Source organism: Anastrepha ludens, chromosome 6 (assembly GCF_028408465.1).
Source record: "Anastrepha ludens isolate Willacy chromosome 6, idAnaLude1.1, whole genome shotgun sequence".
NCBI lineage: Eukaryota > Metazoa > Arthropoda > Insecta > Diptera > Tephritidae > Anastrepha > Anastrepha ludens.
In genome coordinates, this window is record NC_071502.1 from 36,578,273 (window position 1) to 36,597,200 (window position 18,928).

The 18,928-nt window shown below is 36.1% G+C and overlaps 2 protein-coding genes across 6 annotated transcripts; one reads left to right on the forward strand and one right to left on the reverse strand.

Moving 5' to 3' along the window:
* Nucleotides 1–338: 338 nt before the first annotated feature.
* On the reverse strand, nucleotides 339–5,487 carry LOC128868049 (ejaculatory bulb-specific protein 3). 5 transcript variants are annotated; one of them, XM_054109773.1, is made up of 3 exons: nucleotides 5,194–5,385; nucleotides 841–1,033; nucleotides 339–777 (listed from the first exon to the last, which is right to left on the reverse strand). In XM_054109773.1, the coding sequence occupies exons 2-3, from the start codon at nucleotides 1,025–1,027 to the stop codon at nucleotides 602–604; spliced, it is 363 nt and encodes a 120-aa protein (XP_053965748.1). In that variant the 5' UTR covers nucleotides 1,028–1,033; nucleotides 5,194–5,385; the 3' UTR covers nucleotides 339–601. The 5 variants fall into 5 exon arrangements, with proteins under 5 accessions (XP_053965748.1, XP_053965751.1, XP_053965749.1 ...); XM_054109776.1 differs by lacking the exon at nucleotides 5,194–5,385 and adding an exon at nucleotides 5,107–5,125; XM_054109774.1 differs by lacking the exon at nucleotides 5,194–5,385 and adding an exon at nucleotides 4,943–5,037.
* Nucleotides 5,488–13,476: 7,989 nt separating this feature from the next.
* On the forward strand, nucleotides 13,477–18,928 carry LOC128868048 (scavenger receptor class B member 1). Its single transcript, XM_054109770.1, has 5 exons — nucleotides 13,477–13,592; nucleotides 13,655–14,250; nucleotides 14,322–14,733; nucleotides 16,475–16,725; nucleotides 18,723–18,928. The coding sequence occupies exons 1-5, from the start codon at nucleotides 13,568–13,570 to the stop codon at nucleotides 18,918–18,920; spliced, it is 1,482 nt and encodes a 493-aa protein (XP_053965745.1). The 5' UTR covers nucleotides 13,477–13,567; the 3' UTR covers nucleotides 18,921–18,928.

Below are 18,928 nucleotides of genomic sequence, written 5' to 3' on the forward strand. Positions count from 1 at the left end.
AACTCATAATAGGGGCCTTTGTTTTTCACCATAGCAGATTGGCCAAACCTGGTAATCTAACAACCGTGTTGAAAAACACTCTATCAATGATTTAATGAACATTTCATGACGTATTTTATACGTGCCAAATCTTCGGATAAATTTTAGTGACTTAAATGCAAAAAAATATTGCGGCATCTTACAAAGAAAAAAGGTAGGATGCAATTGTTTGCATGCAACCTCTTTTTTTTACGAACTAATTACTGAGTATGTAAATTTTCGTCTATAGTCTATAAGCGGAAATATTTGCGAATGTAATCGGAAATAAACGAAATTAAAAAAAATTTAATATAAGTGTGCATGTATGTACATATGCGTGTATATTTTTTTACCCAAATGTCCGTTGGCCAATCATAATAGGCGCTGAATGATAAAAACAGGTTAAAAGCAACGCATGAGTTCAGTAACCCGACTAATTAATACTTGTATATTAGGGTACTATTTATTTGCTGATATTATTTTCAATTTGAATTTTTCGTTGAACATAAACATATATGTAGGTATTTATATTTAAAAATTATTATTTAAACTTAAACCAGCTGAAAATTCATGAAAATGAAGTTTAACCTTGTTTTTCATATTTAGATCTATAAACTCCTTTCGAATCATATTTGTCCAGTAGTAATTTCCATTCTCCGGGTCGATTTGCTCGAAGAAAGTTAATAACTTTTTGAGAATTTTTCCTTTGAGTTTCGGTGCATTTCGAGCACTCACTCTGCAAGGCATCAGGTAACAGTTCTAGAAGAAAAAGTTTTCTTAGTTCACCATAAAAGGTAGATATGGATTAAAAACAAGTTTTACTTTTTAGTTCACGTCCCTCAGGAGTGCACGGTCCTTTATCCATAAGGCATTTTATGTAGTTGGTTAGAATACGATTATTTGACAAAACTCCGTCCACGTCCACGTTATCAAATTTATTTGTGTACTGCTTTTGCGCTGATACCAGTTGAACGGCGATGATTGCCAATAATACTAAGATTGCCTTCATGTTGTCCTAAAAGAGTCGAGAAATAGCTATATCTATGGTGTACTAAAAAATCTTGAAAATTTTGTGCAGAAAAAAATTTTAAAAGATATGTACTTTTTATATGTACATATGTATGTAGAGAAAATAATTGTTTCTCCTAGCAAAGCAGGTGATACAACTTTCTACTAACAATCGCTTGTTTGCGATTTGAAAAAAAACTGGAAAATTAATGAAAAAATCTGTTACCATATCGTACACATATATGAATGGTGTATATGCTTGTATGTTTATGTATGTATGTATGTTTATTTCTTGATATTGCTAAACACTAACATAATTCATTCTCACCTACCACCAAAGCTTCAAAAAGTTCAACACTGTTTGAAGTAGAACATTTTTTTGCGGTATACTCGTATATCTTTCTTGGTTATATTATTTAACAACTGCTCATACCATTGGGTGGAGAAATTAATGGTCATGGATTATTATAAAAGAAACTCCCTCTCCCTGCTTTGTGCCTTGGCTTATGCGTATTTTCTGGGAAGATCAGTTGCTCCACTTGCCATTTTCGTCAGACTTACAGTGGCATAGGAACGGTAGTTCTTCCTTTTAAAGGCGTATTTATGTTTCAGATACCTACATACATACTCGTATGTATAAGCGTAAGCATGACAATTTTATTTTCACATAAAGAGTGTTGAAATTCCAGTTTGCGCCGGGTGAGTCGATTAGTTTTCAAATAGCATATTTTAATTATATTCATTATGGCTTGTTTAAAACGGAATATATCAGAATTTTGAAACTTTTTTTCACATCTTGCAACATATTAAGTTGTGTATTTTGCAAACCAGTACCTAATTGGTGAAGTGTTTGAGTTAATATCAATTGATGGGATGGAAATGATGTCTGTAAAATTGGTTGATTGAATGGAAAAGGTGTATAATAACACCTAAATAAATAAAAAATAAATAAATAAGACTAAGTTTTTTTTATGCAAATAAACGTTGTAAAAATCTAAACATTTTAATACATAATTTTTTTAATTTGAGTTTTGTTGTATGTAAGAAAAAGATCCGTCCTCCATAAACACAAGCTGAGGCAACACTAAGACGATAAACATCTAACCGCGTACGTTGGAGAAGTCTTGTAGAGGCTCTATGATCCTCTAAGGAGTAATCAGGAGAAAAAAAAAAGGTATTCTCACCATAGGTTCGTCTGAATTGAAAAAAACTATTATGTCCCGTTATATAAGCGTACTTTCTCAAATGATTTATTTCACTTATTCTTATAAATTTGTTGCTGATTTCGAAGGGAGCATCGCTTATTATTTAGCAACTGCATTTGAGGCACTCGTTCCTTTATAATTTTGTTTTCTTATATGTATTGCAAATTGTTACGAATTTCGAAGTAAATAGTTAACCAGATTATTTTCTGTTTCATTTGTGATGCGTATAGTATGTCTTTTATTGACGCCACGTGAATGTACCTGACCTTGTTAAGCCAGTATGCAAGAACTGCTTTGGGAACACATTTGAAATATGCAAATGTCATTGAATTCTAAATTTGGTGCACCAAAGATATGTTGAACCTTTGGAATAGAAAATCCAATTAGAAAATACCAGTTTTGAAGCACAATAATCTAATGTGAACAGTCAAACCAAGGCGAATCTATTCAAGGCGGTAGCATTCGAGCAACAAAAACATTTTTTAAATTAGAACAGTTAAGGGAAAGAGAATAAATGAATAGACGAATGGAATGAATGTCAAATAGATAAAATTAATTTGTCGCGCATTCACAACACAACAACAACTTTTCGTCATTCCGTTTTACTGACATTTCAAAATTTAAGGCGAGTTCAAGAACAAGAAATCAAGTACGCTAATCACACCACCTTCTATTCTTATAGATACGCCTTGAGTCAAATCATCTAAATCTAAATATGTGTATGAATACGCCTTGAGTCAAATCATCTAAATCTAAATAAAAAACAAAAAAATAATGCTCTTTTAAACATGTTTTGATTTTTTAAGATCTGTTTGTGCTGAATTCTTCACTAATGCAAAATACCGAATAACATTTAGTACTAGAAAAATTAGTACTGTTGTTTTTTATGTTTTTTTTGGAAATTAATTGTTAGTTATTATGTTTTTTTTACTTCAAAAATTTTATAATTATTTATGTAGAAACAAGTTCGAAAATAAAAAACTATATATGTATTTCAATGCATTAAAAAAGTGTTTTTACAATGTATTTTTACTAGTTTACTTAATCGTGATCTACCGTAACTACCGGCGCATTTAATTCTGATTAAAATTGTGTGTGACAGACCGCTGTTATGCGGATTAATGCACAGCTGATTTGTTTATTGGATAGTTTTGTCAGTAAAAGGTGGATCGCAAGCGACGATTAGTTGTCCTGATACTAAAAAATAATTATTAAAAATAAAATGTATATTGCAATTTCACAAACTGCTCCGAAATATCGAAACAATTAATGTAATTTCGAATGTGTTAGTGCAAACTAGCATTGCATCCAGTTTTTCTTGTTCTTCACTTAAAAAGGTTCATTATTTTTCACTCACAATAGATGTTAACTGAAATTTTGCGGTTATGTTGCCATCGAAAATTTCCCTAATCCGCTTAAATTATGAAAACTAAGTCTAGTTGTCAATCCGCATTAGTTGCACTTAATTCCTGAGCTAATTCCGAATTAAGTATTTAATGCCCATTATCGCAACCGTCCGTCTTCGCTATAAAACTCTCGATGCCGTAATTGACTAGAGTTTTCTGCCATTTTACCAATATTTTAGTTGACAACTCTGCCCGATTTAAGCACTTTTTCTTTAAATAGCGCGGGTTCTGTGTTGCTATCTCTCTAACTTTTCAGCAGTCGTATTGTAGCTTTATGCACCTTAGTTTTAGTATCCATCATCTTGATAGATGTTGCTTGGGCAAAGTCGTAACTTTTAACACAATCTTTTTCATTTAAAAACTCAACTCTTCAACCCCTTTATAAGTGGAAATTATTTTACGATTTTCTCATGCTTTAAGTGTCTGTGCAGCAGCATTAATTGCGTAATGCGTTGAGAGTAGTTAGCCGACTTTGTTCCCCAAAAAATTTCACTATTCCAATGAATTCATTCCACGCGTATTTGTCAACAGCTGTTATGTACTCGTAGATGTGAAATTTGTATATAAAGTTTGTAAGTTAAGTATTTTTACAAGGTTTATTTTGAGTTGGTTTACGAAAATTTAATTTTGCTTGAATTCATTATACATATGTAATTACGGCGATACTAGAATTACATGACTACCAAAAACATTACATATGTATTTATGTATCTAAGTGGATAGTAAAACTGCTATGAATATAGGAAATGTTCCGAATAATTTTCAGAGAAAGAAAATCTTTAACGCAATGAGTTCGTTGCATAAGTTAAATTTATATGATAATATGTTTTTACATGTGTGTATGTAAATATAGAGATAAATACACATTAACTGAAAACAGATATTGTTTTGCCACCTTCAATTAGTTTTCTGATAGGCATATCCAAAACTCTGAGTCACATTCAGCAAAAACTACTTTTTATTTGAAAAATGTAAGCGTATATAAACAAATAGCTTTACATATACATACATATGTATGGTAGATATATTTACTTGGTACTCTACCATTTCGTACACTCTGCACTAAGTGCAAGCGCAAACATAATTTTGTATTTAACAGTCACAATTGCTTCATACATTTGGACTCGCATCCAATATATGTACATCCATATTACATACATAAATACATGTGAATATTGAAACATGCTGTATGTAATACATGATGCACTATGTAGATGTATGTATGTATATGCCCATATGTATAGTGCTCATTTTATATAACCGGTAAGTTTTTTAGCAGTCGTTATTGAAGCAGTCAACACGCACCAGTATATCTCTATGGATAAATTGCTTAGAAGATGGGACGTGACAATTTTACTAATTTTTATCACTCATTTAAATTTCTGCACACATGTATAGCTACATAAGCACTATCTATGTACACGTGTACATATATATGTGTATTCACTTTGTAGTGCATATGTACATACGCATGTATTTATATAGTATAATATTCGAAAATTTCAACACATTCGTATGGCAATAAGATGTACTATCTAAAATATCTTTAAACTGACTTGAAAGGCGTAAAACTCTGACTAAAAAAGATCGCGTCGAATGATGCTTTATTCTACTTATTGACACTACCACTTTACTTCACTTTTGCAGAGCAGAAAACTTTAAATAAATACAAAAATTAACTTGAATCTCTTAAAATTTTGTTGTGCACAAACGATTTAACTGGTTACGACAGCTTTTCACTCACTTTTAAAATACGTACTCAAGGGCTTTGAATTTCACACTGGACAACTGGACAGCTGGTCTATAATTACATGAAGGCGGCATTTTACCACTTTATATAGCCCAAAAATTGGCAGTATGCATTACACGTAAAACAATGCCTACGAAATGTTAACGCAATCTGTTTATGCTACTAACTTGGAGGGGATTTTTTTTGTTTTTTAGCAATTGGTACATAGGTAGTATATATTTATGCGTATATATAAAAATGTATATATGTGTATATAGTAAATGTATATAATTATATACATACATATATGTACATGTATATGTAGTATAAGCAAGAATTCGGTTAGAGGTTAGGTTAGGTTGGAGGGAGGGGTTGTCCACTGTGGGCCACACTCAAGTTCATAGCGCATTGTAATGTCGCATGGGGAGCATGCCCTTAAAGGTTACAGCTTCAGGAGCTGTTTCTAATTGAGATTTGATTTTTTTGAGGTAATACACATATGTATAGAGCACAAAATAATTAAAAAAAAATTATTTACATAAATTTTACTAAAAATGACAATAATATGAGGGCGCACAAATATATATATTGCAGCCTATAAGGTTTACATATATATGAGACTTGTAGCTACAGAAATTAACAGTAGGTACAAAACTGAAATGTTGTTAAATGTACTTTGAAAATATTCACAGTGTATAATGCTCACAGCCATAACCGGATTTCAAAATAAATAAAAAAGTTTTTTTTTTTTCTTTTTTCTTCCTTATGTAATTAAAATATTGTTTTCTTTACTTTTATTGTTTTATCTGTCTGTGCTAAAATGACTTGCCATTGAAATTTCGAAGAAAACATATAAAAGGGACTTTGACATGGAAGTAAAATAAAAGTAAAAAAACCTATTGAAATTTTACGAGTAGTATTGCATATAATAAAATCGTATAAACCAACGCTTATACTCGTACAAACAGTATATGTAAGTCTATATGTAGACATACATATGTATGTATGTATAAATGGTAATTTTTAAATGAAAGAACCGAATTTTTGAACTGAAGCTCGTCGCAAGTAAGCCAGTGGAATTTTCCAAATTGCTTAAAATAAATTAATAATTAAATAATAATAAATATTAAACCAAATATGTAAATCGAGCTACATTCTTAATTTTGATCAATAAAGGTTGACACTCTGGTTACGTTGGTGGCAGCATCTTGGTCGAAAGACCTTGGGGATATCTTTACATATAAAGTATTTACATACACATATGAAACTGCAAAAGACTACAAATATACACAAATCATGTAACCCATGAAAACAAAAAACAAACAAAACCGTAAAAATACATGTACCTCTTACCTTTCGCTAAAAACATTTCATACAAATTTTTAATTCAAAGCGATTAATAAAAAAATTTGTTTTTTAGTTCGAAACTTTAGTTAATTATACGCTGATGACTTGAAAATTTAATCGCTAATGAAAGCCGCAGATGATATGTTGAATCCTCAAACTGAGATTGACAGTCTTTATTCGTGGTACGCTGAATCTCATGTTTGCTTAAATATAAAAAAATGCTTCCAAGCCACTTACTCAAAATTGCGTTTTATTTATGAAAGCTCCTATATAGTATAAGATATTGCTAGCCATGTCCTGCAGACTTTCAATCAAATAAAAGACCTCGGTGTTATTTTTTATACGAAATTTACTTTCATTAATCACATTAAGTTTATCATTTCAAAATCTTATGCGAGAACTGGTTTCATTCGGCGGAATAGTACGGATTTCTCGGGCACATTAAAATTGTTTAATTATACTCTTTCACTATTATTTGGTGGCCTTATCATCAATTCTCAATCAATAGTATTGAGAAATTTCAAAAGGTTTTCCTAAAGTAGGCTTTGTGGTTTTAACAATTTGCTGAACCTCTTCCATCATAAAATGCTTGTTTACTTCTTTTAAATCCAAATCTCTAGAAAGTAGAAAATCTGTATCTGTCTTAACTTTTGTATATGACATTATAAAAGGAAATTTTGACTTTTCCGCCCTTCTGGAAAAAATAAACTTTAATGTTCCAAGAAGACAACTTCGCTATTCCTACTCCTTTTATGGAAGTAATAACAAAACAAATTATACCCTAAACGGGCCAATTAATGCAAAGTGTACCGCAATTGATTCGTAGAACTCGCCTTTGGCCAATGAAAATCATTTTTAGAATAGTGGAAAATTATTGTGTAAAATAGCTATAAAGACCGTCAATACCTAATCTTGCTGAGGACTGGGATGGATACCGTCATGTTCAGAGGAACTACAACTAGCTAATTCGGGGCTTCTTTTAGGGAATTATGCGGCAGTATTAAATCTCTAAGTGACACGGCGAAATTGGTTAGGATCCTGAAAATGAATCCAAGCGCAAAGCTGGGGTCCCTTAGGAAATCTGATGGCTCCTTCACGGAGAAGCAAAGTGAGACACTCAGCTTGCTGATGGACTTTCCAGGTAATCAGATAAGCATTGGCTGGCAACAGTGCTTAGCGATCTGTGGTGAATGAAGCCGCCATTAGATTTGCCATCGAATCTTTTGGCGGCTACATGCCCCCTAAAGGCAATAGAGTCCGTGATTGCAGCCCTGAATAAAATGTTCACTGCATGCCCGGCACTGGCTTGTATACCACGATCTTGGAGGATGGTGAGGGTTGCCTTCATCCCTAAGGTTGGGAGAGATGACTATACCAGCCCCATAAGCTTTAGACCCATCATCCTGCGAGTCGGCACTGCAAAACCTTGCTGCTAGGGTACAGCAGCCCATCGACAGTAGGGATACAGAAGGGGTCTACCAGTAGGCATGGGTACTATTGAGTTGGATTCGTTCAATGCTAGCCCGAAGAATCGTCACGGTGCGGGTGGAGGAGGATCTGCTGGTGTCATCGGGAGGTAATGGTTAATGGTTGTAAAGGGTTAAGGTATGGCCCTTTAGCACTGCGACCATATTGATCTATTGTGCACCCTATGCTGTCTATTGACTGTTAAGTTTGCTTATGAATTGTACCAGCTCCTTCTGAGGGAGTGATTGGAGGTCTTCATCTGTAAGCATGAACTTGTTTAAAAACCTTTTCCTTCTATGCGTCAACCCCGGACATTCGATAATGAGATGTTCTATAGACTCCTCATCTTCGCAGCAAAATCTGCAGGTGCTGGTGTTAGTTATGCCTAATTTATGTAAGTGTTTGTTGCAGGTGAAGTGACCCGTGAGGGCGCCTGTGAGAGTGCGAATGCTCTTTTTGTTTAACGTGAGGGCCATGTTAGCTCTTTTAGCATTGAAACTTAGGAACTTTTTGGAGTGTCTAAGACCCTCTACGTTGTTCCAATGCTGATTTAATAGAGCTAAAAGGAGTCACAATCCAGCAAGAAATCAAATATTTTGGAGTAATCCTCGATAGTGAACTTCTTTGGAAGTCATACGTTGAAACAAAGACATCCAAAGCACTGACAGCTTTTTGCCGGTGCAAGTGTGTCTTTGGGAAAGCGTGGGGTCTTTCTCCTAGCAAGATCGTATAGATCTACACGGCTATGATAAGATCTATTATGGACGCGCAGACTCTTTCTCGTGGCAGTCAGGAGGATCTGATCAAGACTACAATGCACTGTGGCCATTTGTTGCATCGGAGCTTTTCCGACTACTTCAGGCCCGACATTAGATGCTCTGGTTGGTCTACCACCACTTGATTCTTTCATCCAAGGAGAGGCCTTGGAGGCCATCTGCAGGCTGAAACACAATGGGGACTGGTACAGCTCCTGTCCGACATTATAACACAGAGAAGGCATGGACTTCGATCTTACGATTCTTTCTCTACCACTTGACTCTATGTGGTCTATTTGTGGTCAAACTCTGAAAATGCGCCCGGCAAACACTGTTTTCGCATTTTCACGGATGGCTCCAGGACCGAGCACGGCTCCGACTCTGGGGTCTATGTGGAATCCAGCGGGACAAAACTGCACTTTGCTATTGGAATGCATGCATCTGTGTTTCAAACGGAGGTGTATGCTGTTCAAGAGGTGATGAACTTTGTTGGGGAAAACAGATGGAGAGGCAGATCTTTCTATCTGCAGTCACAGCCAAGCTGCGCGCATGGCCTTAGACAGCCCCCCAACCACATCAAAGGTAGTCGAGTCATGTAAATCAAGGCTGAACTATGTCGGTAGACATAATAGCCTAATGCTAACATGGGTCCCGGGACACGTGGGTATCGTGGGTAACGATACCTCTGACTCCTTAGCTAGGATGGGCTCTGAGGACAACTTCTTTGGCCCGGAGTCCGTTCGGCACTCCCTTCTGCAGCCATCAAAGCCACGGTTAGCAAATGGGTTACTACAACCCACAAGTGAGCTTGGCAGGCTGAGAGAGGCTGCATATGGACTAAACTGATGTTACCTGTCATGTTAAATCGACTGTCGCAAATTCTCCTGTGATTAAGCAGAAGGGACTGCAGGCAACTGGTTGGACTGATCACGGGCCACTTTCTGTGGGCGATGCACATGGAAAAGGTAGGCATCTCAGACAGTCTACTCTGCCCAGCTTGTGAATAGGAGGATGAGACGGCGGACCAATTTCTGTGCGTTTGCCTTCGCTCGAATCAGGCTTGAGGTCTTTGGTACTAATGTGTTAAGAAGCGACCACCTGGCTCATTGGCACCACAAGATCTACTTAGATTTCTTCGGAAGTCAGGTAGATTTAAAAAAAATTAAAAGGGAATCCGCAGTACAATCGACATAATTGCGTCTGAATGCTGTACTTGCTACTTGTTCTGACAAAAAAAATGTTTTGTGGGAATACCAAATGTAGACATGGGGACAGTGAGGCAACTTCTTTCCGTGCTGTTAAATGGAGCTTTTTAACCGTCGAAGAGATGGTGTGTGTCGATTTTGCTTTCATGGATATTTTCCAAGGCTTTGCATATTGTGAATATCTGGTCAATTGTGGATTTTTCAGGCCTAAAGCCACACTGATATAATGTTGTTGTTTTTTTAGCAGTCTCTAAACCTTGTCAGTGAAATGTAAATCACCGGTCGCTTTCGTCTATCACATCTAACGGTAGGCCCAGAACACTTGCTGTCTCGACAGGTTGAGTCCAGAGGGAGAGAGGTGTGAGATGAGTGGGTTTGGTGGAGCATGTGAAAAAGTGGTTAGTATCATGCGGGGTGCCTTCACATGCTGGCACACTGATATGATTCAATTAGTTGGTTGATAGTGGGCTTCAGCCTTTCGCACAACACGATCGATAGAACCTTGTACACGATGTTTGAAGGGCATACGCACTGTTGGCAGTGATTGCAGGATCTTACTTCTTAAATCGAAAGGTGTGCATTAATCCGACCATATTTTGTTTAGGAGCTGATGGATGATCCACGCATCTTATCAGCTTCTCGCCGCCATGTTTAAATAGCTCAGTTGGCAGTTCGCCGGCTTCCGTTGATTTGTTGTTCTTTATTTATCACTATTGGCACTTCGTCATGCTCGGTTAGCGGACTGACGGTCCCTCGTCAACGTTTGGGGGTTGGGATCTTCACATTAGGATCTATCTTTAGGTAGTTAGTGCGGAAGTGATGTCAAGAAACAATGAATGAAGAATATGAAGAATAAAGAGAAATTTTTAAAGCACAGTTGGCTAGATTTGAAGCATCTTTAGTTGCGGAAGGGGTTTAATTTAGTTTATGCCAAAAAATATTGCCTTTTCACTGTCCTTCTCTTTTTTCATGCTCGATTCTAAAACAATTTTAATTCAGCAAAAAAATATGTGTTTGACTCTAAAAATGCCACACTGAACGAAGGCGAAGGTGCCAAATTTTCTCCATTGAGAAGCTTTGCCAGGGGAGTTTGTTGCCCTTAAAATATACACCGTTAATCGGCGCTAAGCGAATTTGAAACTACCAGCTGATTGGCTGACTTAAATAAATGCGAATTCGCGGTAAATAATGCAACTGATGCGGCAAACATTCAAACAGAGATGCAAAGGTAAACTGATTATTTGGTGCCAAAAGTCTCGCCTATAACTAAATGTTATATTAAAAAATGCTTTCGTAATAGTTGCGTTAAGATCATAACTTCGAGATCGAGACCCACATTCATTTTTCAGGACAACTTGGTTGGCTTTCAAGCCTTTATAGTGCATTTGAATTGTCTCAATTAATTTAAATTCCATTTATGCATTTATTTTGATATAATAAAAAACACCATCGATTAAAATTTGCGCAACTGTTCTTTTTTAAGCAGTTGTCATTTTCGTCACACTTGCCGTACGGCAAAGCTAGAAAGTTGCATATTCCGTGATGGCCCTATAAGAACTCACGAAATGTGGCATTCTATTATCTGAACGTTAATACGGACATTTCTTCCTGTGATGTAACAATTGAATAAACAAGAATGAATCCTCTCGTGAATAACAATAAAAATGAAAAACAATACAGCAATAAAAAGAATACAAATCTTATATTAATATGGCAGCAAATCAGCTGATTCCATCAAATACGCTGAAAGCAGGTTAACGTTCGAGGATGTCTCCACCTCTGAATTCTTGCCACCGTGGTCAGTTTTTGCTCTATTGAATTGTTTCCTACAAGATTTTCGGATGTCGGCTGTATTTCGCTTACACTTCTGTTAGGTGTTTGGTCGAGCTCCTCCTCCTATTTCTGGTGTGCGTCTTGATGTTGTTCCACAAATGGAGTCTTTAGCCGACTCCGAACTTCAGATATTTTTTATGCCTAGCCTTTTCATGGCAGAAATACACTCGGAGGTTTGTCATTGGGATTCAAACCTAGTACATACGTACTCTGAATAGTAGTTCTCGAGACGAAGGAATGATGCTAAACGAACGCAGCAGCAAGAACCGTATTGCCGTATTGATAAAACGCAGCAATACGGACAGCAGATGAATGTAACTGACGATTGAGTTTATAGCTCACGACGGCCTCCAGACGTAATTACCAAATTGGTATCTCTGTAGGATGACTATTACACAGACTAAGACTTTCGAATACTTTTACACCTCGTAAAAAAAATATAGGTATTAGTACGATGGTTATGGGCTCAGACCCCAAATATATTTATAGAAATAATATAATATATAGTATGTGTAATAAGTGGGGGCCGTGGCCGAATTGTTTGGTGCCATTCGGTAGATTCCGGGGTCGAGACTCAGGGCATGAGACCCGGTCGGCCCTCGGCACGTAATAGTAAATCTCCGTGTTGGCTTAAGGTTAGAGTTGGCACCTCCATTTGTACAAAAACATCATGACACGCACCTTAAATAAGAGGAGTAACTCGGCCCAACTCTAAGCAACGGGTATTTAATATGCAATAATAATTATAAGCAAAACTGATCGCATGAAGATATACATATGTAGATATAGAATCAGTATGCATTCGATTATTGGGAGAGAGAGAGCACATCCTATGCATACTTCGTTTAAAGCAGATTGCTACGTTTAATTTGAAATATTCGTGTTGTACTAAGTATAACAAACTACAAGTAAGCTGGCATAGAGCATGAACTCGACTCTAATCTTTTCATCTAACCTTATGATACCACTTGTACAGGGTGTTAAATAAATAATAGCGTGGCGTTTCAGAGTGGCACTTTAAAGATTGCCGGCATATGTATAACTGTAAGCAAATGCGAATATTAGGCCTTTTATATTCGCCACTTCTCTGTTCGCTATCTCTCTTTGAAAGCAACAACGATGTTATCGAGCAAAATTCGCCGCTAGCGTACTCGTAAAACTGGTATAACTCACTATTTTTAGGCAGCTCTATTTCAGCGCTGTCAGATATGTTATTTATACCAGTTGCTTCATCTACTCGCCACTTGCTAACGCTTGGCGAAAAGAAGAGGCCTAAAATTATATAAATTTAATAAAAAAAATTAATAGCACTGTTTCTATATCCGTTCTATGAATAAAGTGAAAATCTGTAAGTAGTGTGCGCTTATGACAAATATTTGGTTTTATTAATTTTTCCTAAAATATTGTTTCATTATTAAAGCACCCTGTTCAATAATGTCTAGCTGAGATAAGAATAATTCGTGATTTCTTGTAAAACATTTACGAACATCTCATTCATTTGATTTTGAAGCCATTAGGCAATTAAATGCACTACCAATTATCGAATTTATAAGCATTTTGTGTATAAAAGTAGATTTTTTCCATAGCGCATATTATGCCAGTGAATACGTGTTTTTGGTGTAAGGAAATATTTTTTCTAACTTTTATTAGCAATTGAATTCATAAGTTTTTAAATACGCAGGTAAAATTTTAACAGTGACTTTGTTGGGCGCAATCAGCTCCATCCTATTTGTTGTTTCGCTCAAAGCTAACTATCAATGGGCTCTATCGCAAGAGCACATACGTTTTCGCAAGGGCTTTCCTTCGCAAAAAAATTGGATAGATTCGCCGTATGGGACGCTTAAAAGTTACTTGTTTAACGTTACAAACGGCGAAGCATTTCTTAACGGTACCGATGCTAAACTTAAACTAGAAGAGATAGGACCGATCGTGTATCGCATCAAGGGGAGGAATGAAATTTTGAATCAAACCGACGATACTCTTACATATCAAAAATTACCTTATGAGGATATACAGTTTGATCCGATTGCCAGTTGTGCCCCCGATATACTTAATCAAACCATTGTTTTGCCGAATTTCATTTTATTTGGCACTGCTGCGAAATTCCATGACTGGGTTTTTCTAGTCAGACACGCCTTCAACGCTATCACTATTAATGAGCCAGTTTTAATAAAGCAATCAATTTATTACTTCTTGTGGAATTTTACAACGCCTGCCTTGAGTTCGCTTTCTAGCTATGTACCAAATATCGTTTCCAATTGTGGAATGCTGCATAATGTAAATATGGCGAAATTTAAAAACTACTTTTTTCCATATATTGTATTATATTATTTTTAATGCCATTTTAGGCGCTCAGGAAGAAAGAGGAAATATACAATGTGAAGATAGGAGACAAAAATGGAGTGGACAACTTTTTTCAAGTGAATACCTTAAATAATAAAACTTACTTTCCCGAGCAAAGTAATCGACTGAGGTTTGTGAAGCAGAAAAAATATTACACGTATTGCCCGATCGAGGTGCCGGGTACCTTTGATAATTCATTGTTCACACCATTTTTGGATCCTGAACGCGAATTAACAATTATCGCTAGCGAAGCGTGCAGGACACACCGGCTAACATACTCTGATATAGCATATCATTTAGGCTTCAGAGGTTATCGCTACACCATTGCTGACAACGCTGAAGAGTCGAGTTGCTTAGATAATGCCATGGGTATAAAGCTGCACAAAGGAATGTTTGATGTTTCGAAATGTCTTTTCAGTAAGTAAAATTTTACATCCTTTTCATCCATTGAGCAACTTCTCATATTTGTGGTGTGCATCATGTTGTGATTTTATAAATTTTTCGTGGCAATAGGTATGTATTACGAGTATAGTTTCGAAATAAGATGTGTAACCAATGCTTTGGTTAGCTATCAATCCAATTACTTCGATATGTGCATGTGTTCTCAATTGAAATGTGTATACAAATCCAACGAAAATATCGGCTGATCTGATTTTCGTTATCAGGATGTACTGAGGCGAAATGCTGATTTTAAATGAAGGTTGAAAAAATGAGATCTTAGCAATCATTTCCGTTGAAACCGCCACGTAATCTCCGATTTGAAATCGCTCTAGATCATTTTTATATCGCAGACACCAGTATGTGGCAGCGGAAAATGCAAGTGCATGTGTGTGTGTGCAATTTCTGCGAATAAGTTGGGTATACGTGTGCAGTAGACGCAAAGCAGAACCGATTGCAAGCATTGTACGACAGCTTTCTGGTATGGCACCATCTGTAGTGTATATATGAATGTGTAAGAGCTCATGAGCAGTTTTCGCTCGTGAGCTTAAGCGCTGGGCATACCTGACGTACAGTAATGTGCATACTTCTTCCTACAGTTTCTATCTTTATTTTTTTATTTATGCTTTGGGTTTATTTTCTCGTTTAAAACCTTCAACTCTCTGGTCAACCATTGTTTTCTGTTATTTAAAGTATCAAGTTTTATTCCGAGTCTTGAAGGGCTTTATTGCGACAGCGAGTATGAGCTTTACGAACTCATAGGCTTTGTTTGCTGGGTCATGTCGTCCGAATGGATATAAACGCTCCGTCTCTGAAAGCACTCGATGCGGTACCGGCTGGTGGTAGCAATGGAAGTGGAAAACCTCCGTTGCGTTTGAAATAGCAGATGGAGAAGGACTTGGCTTTACTTGATGTGTCCAACTGGCGGCGGTTAGCACGAGAAAGAAACAACTGGTGCGCTTGGCTAAACTCGGTCAAAATCGCGTAAGCGTTTATCGCAACAACAAAGAACAATAAGATTTGTTCATTGTAATTTCAAATAACAAAAACAACGAACGAGCAACGCTGTCGTTGTCAACAAACAATTGTCAAATTGGCATAAAAAGTCGGAAAAATCTACAATGAAAATGAAGAAGTGAAAGCTGTTATCTTCCATTAGGTTCCTTTCATTACAACCAGCGACATAGTTTTATTTTCATATTTTAATAAAATATATATAAATGATTTTTACACCCTTTATTGAGTGTTTGGCCGCGCTCCTCCTCCTATTTGTGGCATGCGTCTTGATGTTGTTCCATAAATGAAGGGACCTACAGTTTTAAGTCGACTTCAAACGGCAAATAGTTTTTCGTGAGGAGCCTTTCATGGCAGAAATACACTCGATAGTTTGCCATTGCTTGCTGAGGGGTAACCGCTATTAGAAAAAACTGTGATATATAATTTGGTGTTTCATGAACGGAGATTCGAACCAGTGCACTAATCCATTTCGCTACGACGGTCGCCTCGACAGTGCCATTAATCATATTAAAAGCGAAAGAAAGCGAAACTATTTCTCCTCGTTTCAAGAGGCTGGAGACTAATTAGAATCAAACGCGAATTGTAAGAAGGCTGCCGTAGTTTTATTTACTTTTAGATGCATTGTTATTACTTAACATTATTTTAAATACGTATACATATATACATATATGATATTTAGTGCTAAACATATTTATGGTTGCAGATGATGTGCCCTCTGCTTTTTCTTCACCACATTTCTATGGCTCAACATACAATTGGAGTGAACATTTTGAAGGATTATCTCCAAATCAGAAGGACCACGAAGCTACAGTAATAATTGAACCAATAACTGGTATACCTATTGAAGAAAAATACAGGTTCCAATCAAACATTCCTCTACCGGATATGTCTGGTTACAGCAAGGAGTTGCAGCGCTTTAGTAAAATGGTTATACCAACCTTTTGGTATGAATATGTAAGTAAAGCATGGTGTTATTAATGATGGAATAATAATCAGTTTAAAAGCCTATGAGTAAGATTTCTTCTTCATCAAATTGATGTCAGGAAATTGAAATAGTAAAAACATCTAAAATATATTGGAACCGGTACTTTGGGTTACGTCAAGATGTGAAGTGGTGTTAAATGCTCTGTTTTTTTTTTTTAATTTAAAAAATGTATATGCCTCTACCTAAATACAACAGCCTCATTCTCTATTAGGAACGAAATCGTCTCCCGTCTCCCGACGATTTCGTTTACCTTGGCATTCCGTAGCAGAATGTGAGACGTAAGCACTTCTCATAAGCGTAGTTACCGTATGTAATTAATTTAAGTATTAAAAAAAATCAGTATTCTTTTCAAAGTATGTATCTTTTTTAAGCTAACTTTTGAATTTATGGCAGGGCTCGTCTGCATTGTTTACATGTGGCCTCTTCTTTTCGCAAGGCGTTAGCAAGTGGGGAATAGATGAAGCAACTGGTATAAATGAACATACATTGGCAACGCGGGAATAGAGCCGCCTTAAATTACATGTGTAAGACAGTGAGTTATATCAATCTAAAGAGTCATAACCACACTCGCTAGCGCCGAATCTTACTCGATAACTTTGTTGTTGCTTTCGCATGCAAATTTTTCGTCAAGTTAATCGAGCATAGAGAAAGCGAGCGAGGAAATGGCGAATAGAAGGGGCTTATACTTATTTCTTTATACATATAATCGTTTGTTTACATACGCTTTTGCTTGTTTTCATTATTGGCGGTACTATGCCTGTAGAAGCTATTGTCCACAGTTGTTGGTTATAAATGGTGTTGGACTCCATTTCAAATATGATATGTATAGCACAACGATAGCAAAATTGCTTTCGTTTGAATTTGACATTACTCTTCGTTGTTTTGCCCACTATTGTCATAGGGAATGTTACGCTATAGCCTCAACTAAGGCGGATCTATTCCAGGTGGTAGCGTTCAAGTAACAACAACATTTGAAGAGAATAGAAGAATGGAATGAATGACAAATATACAAAATTAGTTTGTTACGCATTTACAACACAACAACAACTTACTGTCATTCCAGTTTACTGACATTTCTAAAGGCGAGTTGAAGAACAAGTAATCAACTACTTTAATCACACCACCTTCTATAGATACGCCTTGACCCCGCCTTTTTTTGTGTTTGAATTGCGGAGTACAAACAGAAGAACGATGGGACTCTGACACGAAACGAACGTTCGCTTCGCAATAGAAAATAATGGCATAATTATGATTAAATGTAGTGAACAACGATTTGGACCCATTCAAACCTAAGATGGATCTTATATACTGACCATCGAACTGGTGGAAACATGAATAAAACGAATCAAAATGAATAAACTAAGAAAATCGCGCATTAATTTCGAATAAAATAGGATTTATATTTCGGAATTTATTTACCAAATATTTTAATCGGAATTAAAAAAATTTATTTTAAAAACAGGTTCTTAAGAAGCTCTCATTTCGTTTCGTTTTCGTTTTACAAATTTTACAAACAGACCAAGTTCTTTGACAGCTGACACCATAGTTGAAACCTTGTTGTTTTTTGTTATGTTAAAGGTTTGATAAATATTGACAGCTAAGTTTTGACACTCCCTTACAAAAAGTTGCATTTGCGAAGGGAAATTGGAGTTTACTAACGCTTTTGAATATTTCTAATTTTTTGCGTTTTGCTCCAACGCTGGTGATCTTTATTAGGTTCTCTTGCTGGGCACATGGGATGCTAAATGTTCTGCGATTCGTCCCTTTCTTCCTTACCGGTGGTACTTTAATTCCACGACAGTACTTAGAGTAGGTAAAATAAATAAGCGAAACAGTTGAAGTTAGGATCACTTGTATCGTCTGTCAATTCCAAATTTCTGCAACCTTTCAGCGAACGATTGTAAATTTTTGTTAATTCCTTTCTTCTATTAAATTTGATTTATTATATATATTTCTTTGATTACAGGATCTGGATGACTTGCCTGCGATTGTTCTATTTTTGATGAAATTCAACATTTATGTAGTGCCAATAGCACAGCCAATTTGTATCGGCGTTTTCTTTATTTCGACGCTGTGGTGTTTTATTTATGTATGCCTTACTCTCAAAGGTATTAAAATATCTCATTTACTTTTTAGAATTATAAGTGAAAAAAATATAAAATAAAATAACAT